Below are 21,306 nucleotides of genomic sequence, written 5' to 3' on the forward strand. Positions count from 1 at the left end.
AGCTGAATTCTGTTCTGAGTGTTAAAGCTCCACAAGTCAATTTCAGTCTCAAGATGTGGAGAAAATGCCTGGGAAAAGGGAGAAATTTAACTGTTTATCATGGCGGAATGTGGTAGGAAAAGCATTTGCACTTGATTCTGCAGTCATACATTCGTTGTTTTCATCATGAATTATGTGAATGCATGAACAGAGCAGAACCTGATTTTTCTGTTGGATATACCTTCCACAGAAATGGAAGTTTTCTCATTGTGAATGTCAGAGACAAGGAGTGTCCTCAGAGCAGTTCATGTGTATGGTTTTACACAGGTCTATATATATTTGCGGGTCTTCCCTGTTGGCAAAAGGGGAAGTTATAAATTTGAATAAATAGAAAGAATGTTGAATTTATAGAGAAGCAGGATTCTGGAAGACTTTCCTTCAGAAAATGGCAAAATACTACTGCTGCATCTACTGAATCTACTGCTGGGGCAAAAACTGCTTGAAAGAGCATGTGTGAGACAGAACACTAGAGTAAGGTTAACGCTGTAATGAAACAGAGCTTATGAAAAAACAGCAATTCAGAGAAATCATAAAGAAAACACCTGGTCATAAATGGAGTCTATTCAGTCCTATTTTCTCTTTAAAATATTTCCGTTATAATATTTCATCTTCTGTAAAATTGAAAACTAGAGATTTTAAGAGTTACTGTCCATCACAATTAGTGAAGAAGGTTGGAGCTTTTGTACAAACGCACATAAACCCCTTCCAATGATCTTAAAGTTTTGTGTATTTCTTTTTATGCTTTGCCTGCTTGTGGGGACTCGTTCCTTCTTGCAGCTAGGCAAGAAAAGACCTGCCTGGTAATTTTGAGCGGAAATTTGCAATGAGGGAGGAGGGAAGAGAAGGGGAAGAAGGAAGAAAGCAGGCACTGCAAGAAGCAGTGTGGATGACTCAATAGGTGGCACGCATCTGAGTCAGTTTGATGAAGAAAAACACAGCAGCCGGAAGTGTCAGCTTTGACTGTTACAGAAATTGGTGATCAGCTAAAGATTCTTCACAACAGGCTGAGGTTCTCCTTCTTATCCTTCAATTTGAATAATTGCATTTGGCCTTTCACAATGCTGTACAAACTGTGGTAGGCTGAATAGAAAAAAAGCAGTAAGGCAGGCAAAGTTAAGGAACAATTTGTCAGAGGCATGCAACTGATAGATCCTTGTCCAAACACATTGGGGATAAGAAGCCTACCAAGGAGTCCTGAGAGGCCCTAGATCATTCAGGTATTAAAAAAGCCCAATGGGATGCACTATGGGAAGATGCGAACATAGCAGGGGAAAAAAAAATGATTTGCATTTGTGTTCATCTTGGAAGAGCATGGATTTCAGTGCCAGTACCTTTTGTTATGGCTAACCTTCCATGAAAGTATCTGTCTCAAATTGAAAAGTCAGTAAAAGGCAGTTATAGAACAAAATTGTCTGTTACAAAGCACCATAACTGGCTGATACTCACTCTTGTGTTCTCATGTTGTAAATATCTCATTTAAAGCAGCTTTCAGACCAAAAGATTGGAAAATGGTAAATGTTTTTTTATCCTCCCCAAGTGATCAAAAGAGAACCGGGAAAGTAGAGACCAGTGAGTCTGGTATGTGTAGCAGACAGCTGGGTAGAAACTGCTTTAAAGAATGGAACCAATGCAAATGAAGATAAATTATGCAGGGAAGGACTCAACAGTGACTTTTGTAAAGGAAAGTCATGGCTCACAAAGAGTAGAAGTGTGTTAGAATTGTACACGTGTGTGAACACATTACATACAGGAGACATGGTTGATATGTGTTAGAATTGTACATGTGTATGTGAACACATTGGATACAGGAGACATGGTTGATACAATCTGCCTTAATTTCCAAAAGACATTCAGCAGAGTCTGTCCATGAAGCCAGACTGCCATAATATATTTATTCTCACAGGTATAAATAAGTAGGTAGAAGATAAATGCTCAGTTTTTCAAGTGGAGGAAGATCACTAGTGGACTCCCAAACAACTTTCTTCTGCTCAGCATGTATTTTTAATGGTCTGAACAGACAGAGGGAAAATGTTGCACTGGCAGAATTTGCCAACAACAAAGCTATTCAGGCTAGAACACAGAGGTGTTAATTGCAAAGAGTGGCCAAAGGATGTCATGATAGTGAATGACTGGGTAATAATAGCAGAAGAAATTTGTTGTAGATAAATGTAAATAAAATTTTAAATCAAAACATATGGGCAAAATCCTAACATCACATGATCAGCAGCTGACTGGGTTCACCTGATTTTTAACACTTAGTGATGAGAATTTGGTATTTTACTACATAGGCCCATGGAAATACCAGGTTGGTACTCAGTAGTACATGAAAACCAGATAGATTGTTAGAAATTCTTATGAAATTTTTAGGAAGAAAATCAGAAAAAATAATTTTTTAGTATAGTCCATAGTGCACCTATGTTTTAAAGACTGTATGCGAGTTCTGTTCTCCCCTCTCTAGCTCAGACAGGCTGTAGTGTAACTGGAGGAGGTAGGGAAGAGGGTGGCAAAGATGGTCAGAAATATGAAATCAGATTCCATCTAAGGGACAGTTAGAAAGTCTCAGGCTATAGCTTGGGAAAGCAAGAACTGGTGAGAAGTGTGCTAGAGATGTAAAAAAACATCTTGAGTGCTTGTCAAGCTGAAGAGATGTTCACTCTTTTTTTTTTTTCTTGTATAACAATTAGCAGCTGACAAGTAAAACAAGTGGGTAACAGGCTGAAAACAAGGCAAAGATGATTCCGATATTTCCTGTGTACTGTATTAACTGTGTAATTCCTGTCTTAACTGTGTAGTGCAAATGTTGACTTTCAGTTGTGGAAGTTGATATTGGAAACTGCTAATTGATGGTTTTCTTTCCTTTTCTTCAGGGAAACATGACAGCAAAAACATTGTTTTTGTGTGATATCACAACAGCATTTCTGTATTTAATTATTGTAGGTAAGTTTATTAGTATGGAAGGTCTTGTTGTGAAACTTATTTTTTCACACAATACTAATTTTCTGTTAAAATGGCTGTAGAAGTCAAATTTATGTGCATGCCTGTGAGTTTTTTCTAAATGGTCCTAAAAGCAGGAACCCATAAAACACTTATGTGTCAGCTAGAGCAGGTTGCCCAGGACCATGTCCAGTTGGATTTTGAATATCTCCATGTATGGAGACTCCGCAACCTTTCTGGGCAACCTCTTCCAGTGTTTGATCACCCTCACAGTAAAAAAAGTGTTTTCGTGTGTTTGGATGGAATGTTATGTGTTTCAGCGTGTGCTTGTTACCTCTTGTCCTGTCGGTGGGCAATACTGGCAAAAGTTTGGCCCCTTGTTCTTTATTCCCTCCCATCAGGTATTTACACACATTGATAAGATCTACCCAGGCACTCCTCGAGCCTTCTCTTCTCCAGGCTGAACAGTCCCTGCTCTTTCAGCCTCTCCTCATGTGAGAGATGCTCTGTTCACTTAATAATCTTTGTGGCCCTGTGCTGGGCTTTCTTCAGTAAATTCATGTCTCTCTTGTACTGGGGAGCCTAGAACTGGCTGCAGTACTCTAGATGTGGCCTCACCAGTGCTGAGTAGAGGGGAAGCATCACCTTCCTCCACCTGCTTGCAGGTCCTAATGCAGCCCAGGACACCGTTAGCCACCTTTGCCGTGAGGAAGCATTGGTGGCTCATGGTGAGTTTGTCGTCCACCAGGACGCCAGTGCTCTTCTCTGAGGAGCTGCTTTCCAGCTGAATGGTCTCCAGCATGTGCTGGTGCCTGGGGTCGTTCCTCACCAGATGTAGGACTTCGCATTTCCCTTTGTTGAACTTCATGAGGTTCCTGTCAGCGCACTTCTCCAGCCTGTCGAGGTCCATCTGGATGGCAGCACGACCCTCTGGTGTATAAAACTGATGAAATGAGTCGTGGTTTTAACTTTACAGAATGTGTCATTAGGATTTTTTTCATATTGGAAAATATAGCCATTTGACAATAATGTAACATCTAGATTTTTATAAAATTGCTAGGCTACTCATTTGCAACTGCTTGTTTCCGCCTTTCAGCTGTTAACCAACAATCCATTTCATGTTTGAAATATTTTGGACAGTTCAAATGAGTTGCTGTCATAATCTTATCATTCCACCTGGAATCTTGCAGCAGTGCCAGACTGTTAAAAGAAAAACTTCACGAATTTCCATTCCTTGAGTTTCTAGCAAGCCATTTAGTTGGAAATGGTTTGGGTTTGGTTTGGTTTGGGGTTTTTTTGCCCATGGATAGACATGCTGCAAGGTTCACCAGCCTATTGAATGGTCTGGGTTTTGGCTAACTAAGTAATTATATGGAAAGGTGATTATTTGGCTGCCCTTCTCCCAATAGCAGAGAGTTCTATTGTCTGTTGAGTTATGTGTGTACCTTATAATTCTTTTCTGCTCCATGGAAATAATGGAGGGCATTGCAGGAGGGGGATTTCAGAGAACCTGAGGCAAGAAGTGTGTAAAAAAAATAAATGACACCATTTCAGAGTATTAGCATTTAGTGGCAGAAAAGGGTTATCAGTTCCTGTGGCCACAGCATTTCGTAACCATCAAAGTTTTTATAGGGCATTCAATATAGATATCTGAGTTTCAGTGTTTTGATAGGTAATTTATAGCGAAGCAGTGAGAACTGTGGATGATATGAAATTATCCCTGGTGGTTAAAACTAATGCTGGCTATGAAGAGGATATCTGGATATTGCATGGTTTAGTGGTAAAATGTCAATAAGTAAAATCAAATGGATGTGTAGGGGCATGGAAGGGTCATACACATATAGCAGTAACGAGCATACTGTATGTATGTGGTATGAACATTAAGTTAGTTAATAGCAACTTGGGAAAAATGCTACTTTGACATCTCTTGATGCTCTCTGGAAGTATATGGCTCTGTCAGCAGTGGTGGTCAGAAAAGCAGAATTTTTGGGAAGGGAGTAGAGCAGAAAACAGAAAGCTTCATTATGCTACTCTATAACACCGTGGTAAATGAACCAATTGAACCCTGCAGTTCTGGTCATTCCATCTCAGAAAGACTGTATCAGAAAAGGCAGAGAGATGAGTGACAGACATAGTCTGTCTTGAAGACTTACTTTGACTACAGTTAAGCAAAGTTAAGAAATAAAACCATTAAATGTGAAATTCGTGTGCATGTGCACGAAACATTCAAGAAATACAAGTACTTTAGTAATTTGCATCTGTACTAAAACATACAAATGACAGTCTGCTGCAAATGAGATTCTACTGAGCACGAAATTTGCATTCAAAAACCAGCGTTTCATTTCAGTGGCATAACTATATCTGTATATCACTGAGTAGTACTCTCAACTGTAAAGATTAGGGATTATTTTTAGTAGATGACTTGAGAATGGAGGTGAAAACTCCAATGAACTTTGTGAATGTAATCAAGAAATCTGTTCAGTATATCCTTTCACAGCATTTGAGGTTTTCTTTAATGTCTATCTCTTTCCTTTAGAGAAATGTGAAGCCTATGATGTGATGTTGAGGCAAAGTCTTGTGCCTGATGGGCAGCCTCTTGCTATTAAATGTTCACTGGAAAAGAGCTTGGAAAGTGGAGACTACAACTTAACATGGTATAAAGTTGGTAACCAGACAGCTGTGCCTAGAGACAAACTTTCTAGAATTCATCAGCAGAAGAACTTAATTTGGTTTCTCCCTGCAATGTTAGAAGATTCTGGAGATTATGAATGTGTCATAAGGTGAAAGTTAAAAAAAATTACATTGTTACAGAAATTACTTGCAAAGGGAATAACTTTTAGAAATCAAATAGAATTTTGAGGATAAGAGAAATACTGATGAAGAAGGGAGAGTGTGTTCACAAAAACTAACTTTACGTGAGGGTAAGTAAGTCTAGTTTTGGTTGTTTTCTCTTAGTAGGCAAAAGTAATCCTATTAGAGAAACTGTAAACTTCTCATCCTCTCTTTCTTCTCCAAAAAGAATACTACCTATATTTGAGTTGGAAAAGACGCCAAATAGGTTAATTTAATTACGTTATATTAATTGCAGGAATTTGACAAACTGCAGGAAAATGTGTACAAAAGTAACAGTTTTTCAGAGGATTGATGGTTTATGCCTAAATGAAAAATTTGCTGTAGAGGAGGTGATATTCACTTTATCATCTGCAAAGGTTGTGTGTCCACACTTGGATTATTTCAGGAATGAGAAGAATATTCAGCCTGTTCGTTGGTATAAGGTGAGAATGCTGTGTTTTGTACTGTCTTATAACTGTCAGTTGTTTAAAATATAAATCACTGACATTTGTGAATTTTAAGATAAAAAATAAAGTTTTACTGTAAATGGGAGAAAAATGCTTTTTAAACAAATTGGTAAAGGATCAGGACTTTTTATCTTTTAAAGGTGTATACAGGTGTTTTGATTAACGGGGCAGAAATTCAGCTTAGATGTAGGAGACGTTGACTCACGTATCCACCAGGTGGCATCTGTCTTCCTGCTAGCAAAACACACTGTCGTGAATGTCTTTTGTGCAGAAACAGGTTTAGTATGTCATTTGTGAGAGATGGTGTATCCATTATGTGCTCAATATTGTTCCATTAAATAAATTCCATTTCTTATTGTTCATGCTTATTTAAAGGCTCTTTCTGTTACCAGAATGTAGCGCCTTCTGTAGCATTCCTCCCTTATGCCCATGCAGTCCACATGGTACCAAGAATATTTAAATACTGGAAAAAATTAAGTCTAATTATTAAGCAATTCTTCATTAATGAATACTTTTACAAATCATGACACTTGCATTTCACATCCTTATTTCTCTAAAATTGAAAGTTGTTTTCTATAGGAAGTGAACTGGAGTGTCTTTGAATTAAAAACTCACAGCCAAAATGAAGTATGTTTTGCTTTTTGTTCCGCCCCCCTCACTCTTCCTCAGCCTCTGCAAGGCATTCATCCTTATGCTGTGGTCCACTGAAAATTCAGTTTGCATTAAAGAGAGAAAAAGCCTGCAAAGTGATAGTGGTATGAATTAACAGAGTTCTCTGCACACGTTTAGGACTGCCAGCTGCTGGAAGGGGAAAGGTTTGCCTTCTCAAACAGTGATCTCATAATTTCTAATGTGAATGTACACGATCAAGGAAATTATACATGCGAAACAACATATACCTACAATGGAAAACAATATAACATTTCGCGAGATGTCAATCTGACTGTAGAAGGTAAGTAGATAATTTCACTGTTTGTGTTTATAACAAGGACTCCAGGTTTTTGTCCAATTTCTAAAGACTAAAGCTAAAAGGCCCAATTTGTGGATAGGCATGCTTAGAGCTACTAGTTTTCACTTAAATATGAGGGAGAGAAATTCTGTCTGAGAGCTTATGTATTTTTGTCTGTTTTTGCCACTGTGTTGAAGATTGGTTCCCCAGTTCAAAGTTGCAGTATGTCAAAGCTTTGCAACCCAGACCAGCTGCCACGGTCCCTAAATAGGTGCCCTCTAATGCTTGGTAGGCACAGTACTTCTCTGCTGTAGCTGCACCCTCTATCCTGCCTATCTTACTTCTCTCTGCTTTACATTATCCTCTTGCTGCAAGAACAACGAACTAAACCAGCCCAAATTGTAGCACTATCTTGACTCTGTGTGTCCTGTCTGTTTCCTTCACACCTTTGTTTCTTCTGTTTTTGGTTTTAAGCTCCTCAGCACAAGAACTGTTGATCTCTGATATCATGTGTCTAGCTCAGTAGACCCTGATTTATATCAGGGGGGCACCAGCACAACACCAAAATATAAAAGAAGGCCTAGCTGTAAAACGCGAACTCCTTTGCTAGCACAGCATTATGAGATTGATATTGGATCACTGAAAAGGCTGTGCTGTATCAAGGTATGAAATGCCAATACTGTTTTTACAATCCAGCTGATGAAAGACATTTGCAGGTTTACTAATAGATTGTGTCACTATTTAATGGTCTCGTTTTGTGCTTGCCTGTTTTGTCTGTGTATATATATATGCATACATATGTATGTGTATTTGTGTGTATATATATGCTTTATGGTTTCTTTTTGTTAATTTGTGCTTATGGAGGAACTTTCTTGAACTTTGAGTATCAGATCAGAAATGTTGTAAAATGTTCTACAGCTGCCTGAGACAGCTGGAAATGGTATGTGTGTTCAGTCCGTCCAAGCTCATCCCCTCCACATTGGGATTCATTTAGCCATACTGAGATATTTTTAATGTAGATGTCTAGATCCCCACCTGTTGATTACTCTCCCTTTGTAGCCTGTAGAGAGAAATAAGCTTTCCAGTGTGTCATATGCCTAGTCCTAATGTAAACATCTAAAAGGGCCCACTGGTGGTGTACTTCCTTACAAATAGTGCTGTGGGAAGAATTGTAAAGCCTTTAACTAGAGTACAGAAATTGAATTTCCCCTTTATAACAGTAAAAGTCTGAAATAGATTAATTACACTCTAAAATGATTTGGCTCCAGTTTGTATCTGTGGGGTGCTGGGTGACAGGCTGTCCAGATTGTAGAGGGGTAATACTGTAGATATTTACCCATACCCTTCTCAGCACCTGTGCACACAATATTACAGGATTTTTATGTCATGGAGCAGCCAGTCCACCATGAGTGTGTGGAGATTTGTGGCACTACATTTTGGAAGAAGTGGGGTGAAGAATAGTTTAGCTTCAAGGCAGAAGTAACGACTACATGAGATACAATATTTTCAGTATTGAATGATGTCTGTTACAAAATTGCTGACAACCCTGTGCATAGGAAAGGGGATTTTAGGTTGTACTTGGGTTACAGCACATAGAACAGACTGCAACTGTCCCAGATTTTCTGAAAAGTGCTTTTTCTTTCATTTAGTGAGCCCACCGAAAAAGCCCCCAGAAATATCTTATCCAAGAAATAACTCCATTGAAGTGGAACTTGGTAAGTAGTTTTCTCTATAAGGAAATATGATTTTGTATTCTAGTGAAAATTTATACTTGAGGAGTGCCATATTCTGTGTTTTCTTTTTTTTTTTTCTTTTTTTTTTTTTTTTTTTTACAAAAACTAGTTCAGTGACCATCTCAGTTTCTCTGTGTTGATCTCCTGAAGGAAGAGTGTTTGGGGGTGAGAGGGAAGGAGACAAGGCATGTTGCTTACCAAGCCCTAGGGAAAATTCTCAGATGTGAAGAAAATTGTAGGGAGCCCAAATGATTCTCTGTCACATCTGTTGCTTCCCATCACTCTGGAAGAGATTCTAAGAACAGATCCATCTTTGAATCTGCAGGGAAAGTGATGCCCAGAAAGAGGCATCTTCTTCCTGGATTTAGCCTCTTCCACCCAACCAGTCTCTTTCTGAACCTGCAGATTACTGAGTATACAGACCCTCTGTTAAGAGTAACATTTCTGTAAGGGTGTGGGACCATCCTTAGCTGGTCTGTGTGGGAGTCTGTGAACAGAATTGTATAGTCTTTAATTAAAGTATGGAAATTAACTTTTCACTTTGTAACACAATTTTATAGGCTCACAGGTTACAGTGGATTGCAATACAACAGGTGCTGATGGGTATGAGGTGTTTTGGACAGGCAACGGTGTGTATATTGATGTATTTTATATGAGCAGAATTTTTGCAAGTCATTATGAGTAAGTATATTTTCAGATTAGAAAATACCGTGTTAGCAACCAAAGTGGAGTTTTTTTCCCTTTAACATTAAAATATTTAGCAACATTTTTTACTTGCTTAAATAGCTTGCTTTTAAAAAATTCTGATGCTTGCTTCCTCCAATTCCTCTACTTTGAAGTAGAAACTTGAAGCATAGTAGGCACGTGGGCTTCACTTTTTGGTCACTGTAAAAATCTATCTTAATTTCCAACCTTGGGAAAAGGTGTTTTTTTGACTTACAGTCTCATAATTGTAATACAGTTTCTGTTGAGCAGGCTGTGACCTGGCAGAGACCTCTTTCAGTTGGATCAAGCATATCCAGGCACATGATCTTCAGATTGTCTCTTTCCTCTTTCCCTTCACATCTGCCTCTCTGAAAGGCTGCAAGAGGTCAAACCTGTGCTTTACAAGAGAAATTGAGACTTCCAGATTTCAGAGCCTTGAGTTAGAGAAATGTAACTGAGATCAGCTGAAGAGCTAATGGAAGACTTTGTTGAGGACATTTGTACTGAAGCTTAGTGGGGTGAGAGGAGAAAAGGAAGAGAGATGTCCAGTGATGAGTTGGGGTTTGGGAGGAAAAACAGACTTGGCCTGAGTAAAGCATGAGAAGGGCAACTGGGAGATAAGGTGAGGGTGAAAAGCAGGTTAAATGGAGTTAGGAGAGAAGAAATTAGACCTGACCTGAAAAGTCATCTAAAATCGGAGCAGAAGGCAATCTGAAAGTTTCTTAGATATGACAGGTTGGGAGCTAAAAATTGCAGTTTTTTTGTCAGCCCTGGTCTCATGGTGGTGTTATGAAGAAAAAATGTGATCATTTTTGTAAATTCTCAAGCACTATCTGTGAGTGAGAAACTGATGAAGAAATGAGAATGATATCTTCAAAGTAAGAATATAGTTGTGAGAAATAATTCCTTATCATAAAACAAAGGGGGAAATACAATGCTGAATTCTTTGAGCACTCACCAAGAGAAAACCCTGTACAAAAGCAATATATTTTACAGTTATAAAGAATTGTATTGCCATAAACAATTGGGCTGAAATGCAGAGGCACATTGTCACTCATTTTTTGTACTTCCTAGCACTTATATTGTTAGTCTTTGCAACCATTAGTCATTGCATTAGTGATGTTGATTCATTCATTCCTTGTTACAGTGTTCCAATCACTGTATTTTTTTGCTTAGAAAGTAATTCGTGTGGTCCTATATATGCCCTTTATGATATATTTCAAGCTTTTATTTTGCATTTTAAATGGTAACTAGAATATGTTTTCAGGAAAGAATAGTGTTTGGCTAAGTAGACCAGTTAGTTAATTTTGCATTTGAGATGTACTGTTAACAAGGTAGTGGTATCACTCATTTTGCTGGTGGTTAAAAGGTCGTTTAGTTCATATATTAGTCACACAACATGGCACACATGACTAACTGAATGTGCAGGTAATGACCATTTTTGTGCCCTTGTACAATGTGTGGGGGATAATCTGTGTCTCTTAATGGTGCAGCCTGACACTTTAGCTGTTACAATTCTGTTCTGATCCATGGGATGAAGCAGTCGTTTAGACTCCACTCCCTGCAGCAGGAATCACTGTGAGTTGGTGTTTGCTGCAGGTCACCACCTTTGTTGTCCTTCCTCCCTGTCCCAGAGCTGCTCACCACAAGATGACGCCCTTGTACCAGGGCCTCTTTCTGTGTCGTATAACACTGTGGAATTTCTCTCTCTCCACCTACTCTTACAGGCACTGAGAAGCCCATAACAAGGGTTTGCTTAGATTTGTAAGGTATATTTTTGTACTTCAGCCTATAGAAACTGTATATTCCATTGGGAAAACACAACTGTAGATAAGATAGATGTTGGAAAACATCAAGACGTTATGTTAAATGTCAGTAAGAGGCCTGACTGTTGTTTGGGTTTTCTTCATATAATGTAATTGCTCGTCTATTCTGAAGTGTGGTTGAGATTTGGAGATGGAAACAACCATTGTCATGCTGCAGCTGGTAGTGATGAAGCCATTCCAGAAAGGACCGTGGTTTTATAGCTCTATTTGTCACCTTTTGGATAGGGAGGAAATGTCTTACGATGGACGCCCTGTGCATTCTGTGAAGCTAATAATTTCGGAAGTGAATAGTGAAGACTATGAACAACCATTTGTCTGTCAAGCTTCAAATGCCTTTGGACAGGTGGCATCCTATATTATATTAAAACACAGAGGTAAGAAATGCTGTTATTTTTGAGGCTTGTGTTTGTCTTGACTTCCCCAGGAGGAGTTTTGATACCAAATGCTCATATGTCACGTTGCTAGAAGACAGGTGGATTACAGTTTGCTGTATGTATGCATGTACCTGTGCATAGGGGAGGCGTCACTGTAGTGCTGTATTTATCATTATTAAAATAATAGGCAGACGAAAGCGAAAAATATGATACTTGAGTTTGTATTACATTTGTGTAAAAGATCAGATTTGGACAAATTCAGCATTTAAAACAAAATCTTCCTATATTTTTGTGCAGTTCCTGATATACGAAGATGGCTGACTGGAGCGATTGTCTCTTTGTTAATTTTAACATTTATTTCTTTAATAATCTACAAGATTTTTAAGATTGACTTGGTGCTTTGGTACCGTAATTCTGTCTGTGCCTCTGCAAGTAAGGAAGGTATGTGAGTGTGACTGGGTATGTTAGTGTAACAAGCCTACTGATTTTTTCACTGGCCATGACTTCTAAGCAATAATGTCATTATTTAGTAGAAAGTATGTGGAATTTCCTTGAGGAATTTTCAGATATGCATAAAGACATTTTTAATTTGTTTGGGTTTTTTTTTTTTTTTTCAGTCATATGGGTAAAATATATAATCATAGCTGAGGCAATAAACACTGCATAATATTGAAGGCAGTCATGGTGACATAGGTCAAAAAACTCCAGGTTTTCCTCAAATTAGCATGTTGCTTTTTGCATTTCTTTAAAGTAGTTTCTTTACATGTAAATTTTTGGTCACTGATGATGATCAATAGGTGTCAGCAGAGCTACATCCTGTAAACTAACTGTTTAAAGACCTGCATTAAATATTTATACTGAAAATCAGATTCTCATTTTCTCAGAGATTAATTTTGTTGGGATTTGGGGTTTTTTTTTTTGCAACTTCTCTCTTTTACCCAATACTTCTAAATTCTGTCAGTTATGATGGTTACATGCCAAAGAGAAAAAATACTACTAGTTCTCTATTCTGTGATTCTTCGTACCTGTTTTTATTGCTGCGGTGTAGACAGCAGCAATATTGGACAAGTGTGAAAAAAGTGGAAGAATTAGACTGCCTGAAGTTCCCCATAGCTTCAAAGTAAATGGGTTTACGTGCATTGAGATAGTTAACACTTATTCATGGCTGTTCTAAATGTTTTCACAGAAAAGTAATTTTAACTTATGGTTAAAAGTTCAGTTTTCCCAGAACACTTTAATAGAGTTCTAAGGAAAAAAAAATATCAAAGAAACTACATTTTGTAGCTTGTTAAGCTAAACTTAACTTGTTGACTTAAATCCGATTTTGGTTTCTTTTCTTCATTCCTGTTGATAATAGAATTTTAACTCTCAAAACCTCAGCTGCCTTCTGGCTTTCTGCCTGCCTTTCCCTCACAGAATTGTTACAAGAAAGACTTGCCATTTCCACCCTCTCTCGTGGTTAGTCAGAAGTGGAGAGAACTGCTGTTGAGTTTGTTTCAGGAGAGGTGGTGATGAAAGTCCTGGAAGAGGACACTTTCTTAATATCCTGACACCTCTAGGGCTGGGGGTTCCTTCCTGCAGGTCCCAGGTCCTGCATCCAGCTCACTTGCTGGCATGTCCGTCCCCATGATGGAAAAAGAGGTCAGCTTCTGTGGCTGATCATCTTTCTTTTGATTTGTAGAGCATTTTGTGCTTTGATGTTATTTTGTTAGATAGGTGAATCAGCCCTCTGTTACTATTTCTAAACAGTCCAGAATAAAACCTTGCAATAAAGGCATGTTCCTGGATTTTAGTTTTTTAATATAAACATTTGTATTTGTTTCAGATGGGAAAATCTATGATGCGTATGTCCTGTACACAAAAAGCAGTGGAGGCAGAAGCTTCAATTGTCTGGAAACCTTTGTTCGTAGAATACTCCCTGATGTTTTAGAACAACAATGTGGATATAAACTCTTTATATTAGGAAGGGATGATTTACCGGGAGAAGGTATGCTTTAATTAGTAGAGTTAATAGGTTGACTTTTGACACCTGTTCTCAGGTTAGAAGATTATACATACAATTAAAAACCACATTTTTGGAAAACAAAGTTATATTTGTTCATTTTTAGTGCCTAATTTGTCCAGTTGTACAATGGACATTTTTTTATTTTAATTTTTTTGTTTGTTTCTTACAAAAAAATCTGTTCTGGTGTTATGAGGGTCTGCACTTTCTTTTTAGTGATGAAAAAATGAGGATTCGGCAGCATTAATAATATTATTCTTTGAATGATATCTGCTCCTGGGGACTGAAGAAAGAAATTTCATGCAATGGATCATGAATGACAGTGGGGAGATCTTAAAACTACCAGCCCTCTGAGCTAGCCACTGCTCTGTATATATGCAAATTTAAAAATAAGAAATATTTTACATCAGTTTTAAAGTTTCAATGCAAACTTTGATTTTTACTTCATTACTTGCAGCTGTGGTTAGTGTTGCTGATGAAACCCTTAAGCAAAGCAGAAGACTGATGATTATTTTGGGATCAGAAACATCTAGTTGCTGCCTGTTAGAAGACACCTCTGAACAACAGCTAGCTCTATATAATGCTCTCATCCGTGATGGGATTCAAGTGATTCTTATAGAAATGGATGAAACACGGGACTACACAAGCATGCCGGAATCAATCAGATATGTTAAGCAAAAACATGGAGCTATCCAGTGGAAAGGGGACTTCTCAGAGAAATCTTGCTCAGCAAATACAAGGTTCTGGAAAAACGTGCGCTATCAAATGCCATCCAGGAAGAATGTATCTTATTCTGGAGTGTACTTATTGCCCCTAACTTTGAACAGTTCTGCAGCAAGGGGAAGTTAGGATGTACTTATTAAAATAGTATTGAGAAGGTAATTCTGAAATGTGGTCTTTTTTACACAAATTCGTTATATTACAAAGTAAATGTTTTCTTCAAGGAGTAAAAGCTACTCAACTATTCCCCAAATTACACCCTCAAAGAAAAGCTCTGTTTAACTTTATTTCTGTTCTGGGTTTTGGACACAATTTGTTGTGTTAGCCTCACACGGATAGGGGAAGTAAACATAGCTGATGGTGGCAGACTATTAAATAGTCATGGTCCACATAAATGTAATGTCCACTGAAGAAGCAGCTGTGAAGTAATTTTTTTTTACATTGAAATTACAGTTGATAAATTAAAAATCTCTTTCTGTTGTCAGCACTTTCCTAGTCGTTCTGTTCCTCTTCTTGTTCGCTCTCTGTGCTTGTCTGACTTCCTCATTACTGTAGGAATCTGCACTGTGCAAGCTTTGGGGTCCTCCTGAGCAATAGGCCTTATCCTTGCTTCTTGAAGGGGTTGGGAAAATACATGCCAGCAGGTATATTTAAAACTCCTCACAACACTAAATGTGTTTCAGCTGAACAGTTGGTACCAAATGTGTTGAGCAAATGGAATGGAATCCGTGGCTTTTAAGACAGTTGTTGAATAATTCTGTGATATCTGGTCTATGGGGTGTTTCTAAAGTTAGTCTCTTGAAATGGTCAGGAAACTTAAAATAGATTTCTTGCAAACTGGAAGCTTGCTAGACTGTGCTGCTACTCTGGAAACCAGATGTTCTTATTCCGTGTCTCAACTGTGCTAACTACAAGCACAGAAATTCACTGAGAGTCTGTCAAAGGACTGTGCTTGGGCTGAGTATCCTGGAGAGAGTGGAAAATGGACAGTTCTGAAACATGACCAGGTGCTAATGGCAAGAAATACCATCATGTCTACTTGTGAAAGAAAAAATTAGAGGCATGTGGCTATATCAACCTACTCGGGAGTATCTTGGTATTTCTGGACCCCAGTTCATTGTTCTGTGTGCATCACCATGAGAAAGCAATATGCTGCTTCCTTTTCAAGGTGGTCTGAAGCAGTAAGACTTTTCATTCTCCAGCCTGGAAGAGCATCATCTGGATGCAAATGTGAATTCTTGCTTTTTTGTTCTTTTCTGAAGTTAAGTAGGTTCTTACATTATCTTTATTGCTAGGATAGCATCTATCACTGAATTCCTTTCAGCTGGTTCTCAGAAGTGTGTATGCTGTAGAATATACTCTTTGCTGGGCTATATTGATGGGAGAGAAAGCAAGATCCAGGGGTGGAACGCATGTTTAAAGTGAAAGATCTGCCATAGCATTTCATGCTACTGTTTTCTTTGGAAGGTTTAGAAATGCTCCTTATGAGCAGTGTTTCATTATCCTGGCTGTGGGGTTCACAGATGTGTAATTTTCCACAGCCTCTGTTGACTGGAGACTTCTTTGGAGATGTCACCATGAAAACTGAGAACAGAATAGATCCATCAGGACTATTGTTCTAGTAGATGTTGAAACAGTCGTCTTCGGAAACGCATAATGTTTAAGCTGAAACCTTTAGAAAATAAATTTAGGAACCTAGAGAGTTTAGGTAGTCATTATTGTCAAATTTTACATTGTGTTTAGACTTAGACTTGCTCAGAAAAATGTTGAGAACTAAACTTTCCTTCAAAGATTTTTTTCACTTGTGTTTAAAAACAGAATCCTCGTATTTCCATGTAGAATGAGAGAAATAATAAAGAAATTGTGGTATTTTTTTTTTTCAACGTTCTAATTGCATATGCTGTGAAATAAGAAAATAGCAATAACTCTAGGATTTGCAGTACTACGGATAAGTACATTGATTTGCATGGAGTTATGCTGGTATTTTTTGTTTCATCTGTGAATGTGCCATTATTTCACCTCACCACTTTTTTCATAGTTCTTTTCAGAGGTTTGGTACAATATTCAAGACAAGCATTTTCCCACTAAATGAGACTCCTAAAGACTTTTAAATGAAGACACATGATTGTGATTCAGCATTTATCTACTTGATACTTTCTTTTAAACAACCACATTTAGTATGATTATTTAGGCTTTTTAGTTTTCTTGTGGGAGAAAGGTTTCAGTTATCGTGGTTAATTGTTAGCTAACTACTTGAATGTAGCATGGCACGAAGTGGCTTATCCTTTTGTCATGGGACTTTATTTTGAAATTGAATTTTGTCTCTGTTTTCTCCCCTTGGAAACTTTTTTTTTTGCAAGAAAACACTCTTTTTTTTTTGTGGTACAATAAAATAATTCCCATAGAGACAGATGTGCTGATTGCTCTTTATTTAACAAAAAAAAAACCCCAACTGATTAGTTGGCCAGAGGCCTGCTTCTGGAAACTTGGTAGCTTCAGAAGGAAAAGCCCAATGCAGTGTAATCTGTGAAAAAGTATTTGTTCACCACAATGTGGTAGATATATTTCAGTTTATTGTTTTTCTGTGCTGACAGGGAAAACAGTTCAAATGTTATGTGGTGTGAGATACATTGGAAGCATTCTCTGCACCATTTTTCACTTTTCAACAGTAACTATGTGATACTACTTCTGTTGGCTTGTTCCTGTCAATTTATTTGGCACTCTGGATTGCCCCTTCCCTTTCTTGCCTTGTGATTAACTTGTCTCAGATTCTCTAATTCCACTGCATCTGCTTCTGAGAGACTTTCCTCCTTTCCTTCCCATATCCCACTTTCTTGCCTTTACATAAGCTAGTGCCGAGATATAACCTGTTTCATGTTTTAATGTGCACATCTATGACTGTGTTAATTCACGGATAGCGGCTTATGTGATGTGGAAGACCATGTGCTCTGAGCCCAAACGCAGAATGAGTTGTTACAACCTCGTGGAGTCTATGCGATGACCCCAGACAGGACAGCCCTGAATGAATTTTTCTTTTTTTCCTTTTAATTTACCTCTGTAGGTAGAAAAGCACAAATGTAATTTCACATTTCCCCTGGCTGCCTTGAGCTTCTGCTGGAGGGGGGAAGCCTATTCTGCCTTTTGTTCAGAGGCTACAGTGATTTAACTACTGTACCTCCTTCCATAGCTGCAATTAGCTTGAAGATGAAGCAGGCAGAACACAGTTAATGTTTATAAAAATCTGGGCAAAGGAAAGACTTTTTTTTTTTTTCCCTAGAAATACTTAAGGATGTATTGCATTGTAGAGCTTCAGAATACATGTAAGTGAAATCAGTGGCTAGCAGCTTTATTCCAGAGTACTCCCAGGTGTCTGATTTAGTCATAGATGCTACAACGCATGAACACAGGGGCAATAGACTTTCCTCCTCTCAGCCTTACACTCATTATTCCTGAGAGTAAAGGCAAAGTACACCACTTGATGTGTATGCTTGTTCTCTTTTAAGATGGGATAATATTAACCAGGACTTGATGCATTTGTTGAGACAAACTGAATACTAGTCGCTGAAAGTGAGCTGGAACGTGGTACAAACCACTTGTGTCCTCAGCCCACCCTAAGATTGCTTCCCATGGTGAAAACAATTGAAAAAAGGAGTTTCATGTCTGCTGGGCATCAAGAGGCACAGTTAAAAGTACAGCTCATGTGTGACTTCCTCTGAGAGAGCATCTGGGTCACTGTGGCATTACAGCTGGAGCTGAACCTCTGCTTGGCAATGACGGTGACTATCAGGAGTTGGTATTTCACCCTGAAGAAAGGTAGAAAGCTCACCAAATCAGTAGGGTGAATTTTCTGCTCTAGAAAGGTTGGTTTTGAATTGCTGCTCCAGATCAGGTGACTTAGATGTGTAAATTCCTTTTCTGGTTCAGTTTTGCCCCCAGCCACTCATTTGATCTTGCCCTAAATTTTTTTTTGAGCACAGCAATGACTGTAGTAGAAGGGGAATTTTGAACAGTGTCGTTAGATTTTTTTTTTTTTCTTTTTTTTTGCACTAAGCGGTTTTCCTGATGGGTTATTTCTGTTGGCAATTATTAAAATCTGTGTTCTCTCTTTCCCTTATCTCACCAGAAATATGTATCAGGGGAGTGCTTCCTTTTCCTGCATTGTCCATGGTAAGACACCCCAGTGCTGCCTCATCTCTCCTTCAATCTCAAATGCTGATTTTGATCTTGTGCACTTTCTTGCTCAGTTTATTTACTGTGAATATACACAAATTCCCTGAAAGTGGGAAGGGCCACATTCAAAGTCCTTAAGAAAATATTTTTTCTCTCTTTGAGCACATTATTTCTAATACCCATACTGTTTGTTTTGTGTTTTTCAAGTATGCATAACTAACTGTTTCTTCTATGCCATGGAAGTGGATAACTTGGACAAGCAGTTGGATTTGCAAAGAAATTTGAGCTATCTACTCTTATCCTACTTCTCACTCCTAGGGAAGCACACTCAGACTGCATCAACTAGGTCTGTATTCTCTGGGTAAGGTGTGTCACAACCACAGAATTTCAAATGGAGCATAGGAGAAAGTGGCAGGACAAATGCGTCTTTGTAGGAGTAAAGAAGTTACAGACAGGTAAAGGAGGTTATAAATTCTCCCACTTCTGAAATGGCGAGTAAGCAGGGTATTTGGGAGTTACAAAAAATAAGATTCATCTGTTCTTTTAAAACAGAAAAAAAAAAATTGGCAGTTAACTCCCCTACGTATTGTCTACAGGAACAAATAGTGAAAAAGCTAAAGAGCTGTCTCAACAGGGACGCTCGCAGTGGGAAAGAACGTGTGTGCCATATGTCCCCCTACCATCTGTGTACGCTCTCTTATGGGTCGTGACATCTGGTTCTGCTTGATATCTGGCTCCGATTCCCATATTTTTAGAGTAAACGGGACTTGATTCTCCTCAGAGACTGAAGAGAATAGACCACATGCTGACTTCTGCAAGAAAAGCCAAGTTTTTCATAAAAATATGTCTCCTCAGCCTAGATCTGAACGGCTTGGTACACATATGTATTTAAATGAGCCAAGGATGTGCCAGCAACGTCTGCTGTTGTTTTTTAAAAACCCTTAATTTTGGCGTTTGACTTATTTGGAGGGTTGGGCCATGTAGTTAGTTGGGTACCTAAATTAGGAGGTGAACTGGCTTTTTTGGGGGGGAAAGGATCACGCCCAAGAGAGCAGACAGCTGAGGGTGGGGGAAGGATCAGAGGTGCCAGGGCGAGGGTGACATCTGCCATCGGGAGCGGCTGTGGGGATCCCAAAACCCCGCAGCAGGGAGCCGCACCGGCGTTGCGCTGTGCAATGCCTCCACCTAGCGATGCCTGAGGCTGAAGCTCTCCCCCCCCCCCCCCCTTTTTTTTTTAAAAAAAAAAAAAAGCCACTCTGTTTATGGAAGATCATAAAGAAGTTCTGTTGCTAATAATGCCAAGCCACGACACTAAAAAAAAAAACCCAATACAAACCACCAAGAGAGAGTCAAAAACAGAAGATATTGTGACAGTTGGTGTTCTGAATTATACTGTAATTATTATTTTTAGTGTTTTCTCCATCCTTTATAGGAACTAGCAGGGAATTTAGTGGAAAATGAGATTTTTGGCCTTTGAGTCTGTACATCTGTTAATTCACTGACTCAGAATTAATTGGGAAATGGGGAGGAGTTGTCCTCTTTAGAGCTGTGTTTCTTTATCAGCCTCCAGCATATGTCAATTAGATCTGACTGCTTTATGTTGAGCAACACTTCCCATTGATTATTCCAAGAAAAAGACTATGAATGGAGACCACTTCATCTGGGATCTGGGTTCCAGCAGATCAGCCGTGCGTGATGGCTGGAGGACTGTTACCAAGCGTGTGGTCCCCAGGCAATTTGGAGTCCTACAGCTCACTTGATATGGTGAAGTACGGAGAATTTGTGCCTAATTTAACTATCTAGCCCACTGAGCTGGGAATAAATGGATCCAATGGTCACATGGTGAGAAAATCTTGGAGTCTGGGATGCTGAAGTGTTTGCAAGACCCCAGTCTGCAGACGGGCAGTAGGCAAGATTCAGTAGTCCTGGAGAAGAATTGCCTCAGGGCTGCCATCAGAGAGCAGCAACATGAAGACCATCTGAAACTGAATGTCACAACATTCCTGGGAACAGGAAGCACAGGGCAGTTGTCCCTGGCTCTGATGATTTGGGAGTCCAGTTTCACAGGCAGTGTCTCTACTACCTGAAATGATCAGTCCCCAGTCCTTTGCATTGGATGGTGTGCCCAGGCCCCAAGGGATCCTGCAAACCCTCTTTTCCTTGCTGGTATGTCGCTTTTTTTTTAATCTTACTCTTTTTTTTTTTTTTTTTTTTTTTTAATTAATTGACAACCATATGGCTTGTAAGTTGGAAAAGAGTTTGCAAGATGGAAGTGATTGGGTGGTTTCAAAGCCTATCTAGAACCTTTGTCAAAATCTTTGTGGAGCAAAATTTTTTACTTTGATTAATGCCTGTCTTAATAATAATATTATTAATATTAATAATATTATTACTATTAATGTTAATATTAATAGTAAATGCAGCCAAATCAAAAATCCTGCCACGGCTCAGGCAAAATGATTCTGAGTTCCAGAATTAATGGTGAACACGAGACTTTGTAGAAAGTGATTAAAGCAATTAGCGCAGGATGGCTGGGGCAGAGTGGTTCATAATGC

General features: G+C 38.7%; 1 protein-coding gene across 1 annotated transcript; it reads left to right on the forward strand.

The window, feature by feature from the left end:
* Positions 1–5,184: 5,184 nt before the first annotated feature.
* On the forward strand, positions 5,185–14,710 carry LOC309679702 (interleukin-1 receptor type 1-like; the record flags this gene model as incomplete). The annotated part of the gene is made up of 10 exons (XM_082493084.1): positions 5,185–5,212; positions 5,510–5,753; positions 6,062–6,248; positions 7,062–7,224; positions 8,871–8,936; positions 9,515–9,635; positions 11,711–11,859; positions 12,157–12,300; positions 13,685–13,846; positions 14,319–14,710. 10 exons carry the CDS (start codon positions 5,185–5,187, stop codon positions 14,708–14,710), a joined length of 1,656 nt encoding a protein of 551 aa, XP_082349210.1.
* Between the last annotated feature and the right edge of the window lie 6,596 nt (positions 14,711–21,306).

This window comes from Vanellus vanellus, assembly GCF_965231255.1.
Source record: "Vanellus vanellus genome assembly, chromosome: 1".
Taxonomy (NCBI): Eukaryota; Metazoa; Chordata; class Aves; order Charadriiformes; family Charadriidae; genus Vanellus; species Vanellus vanellus.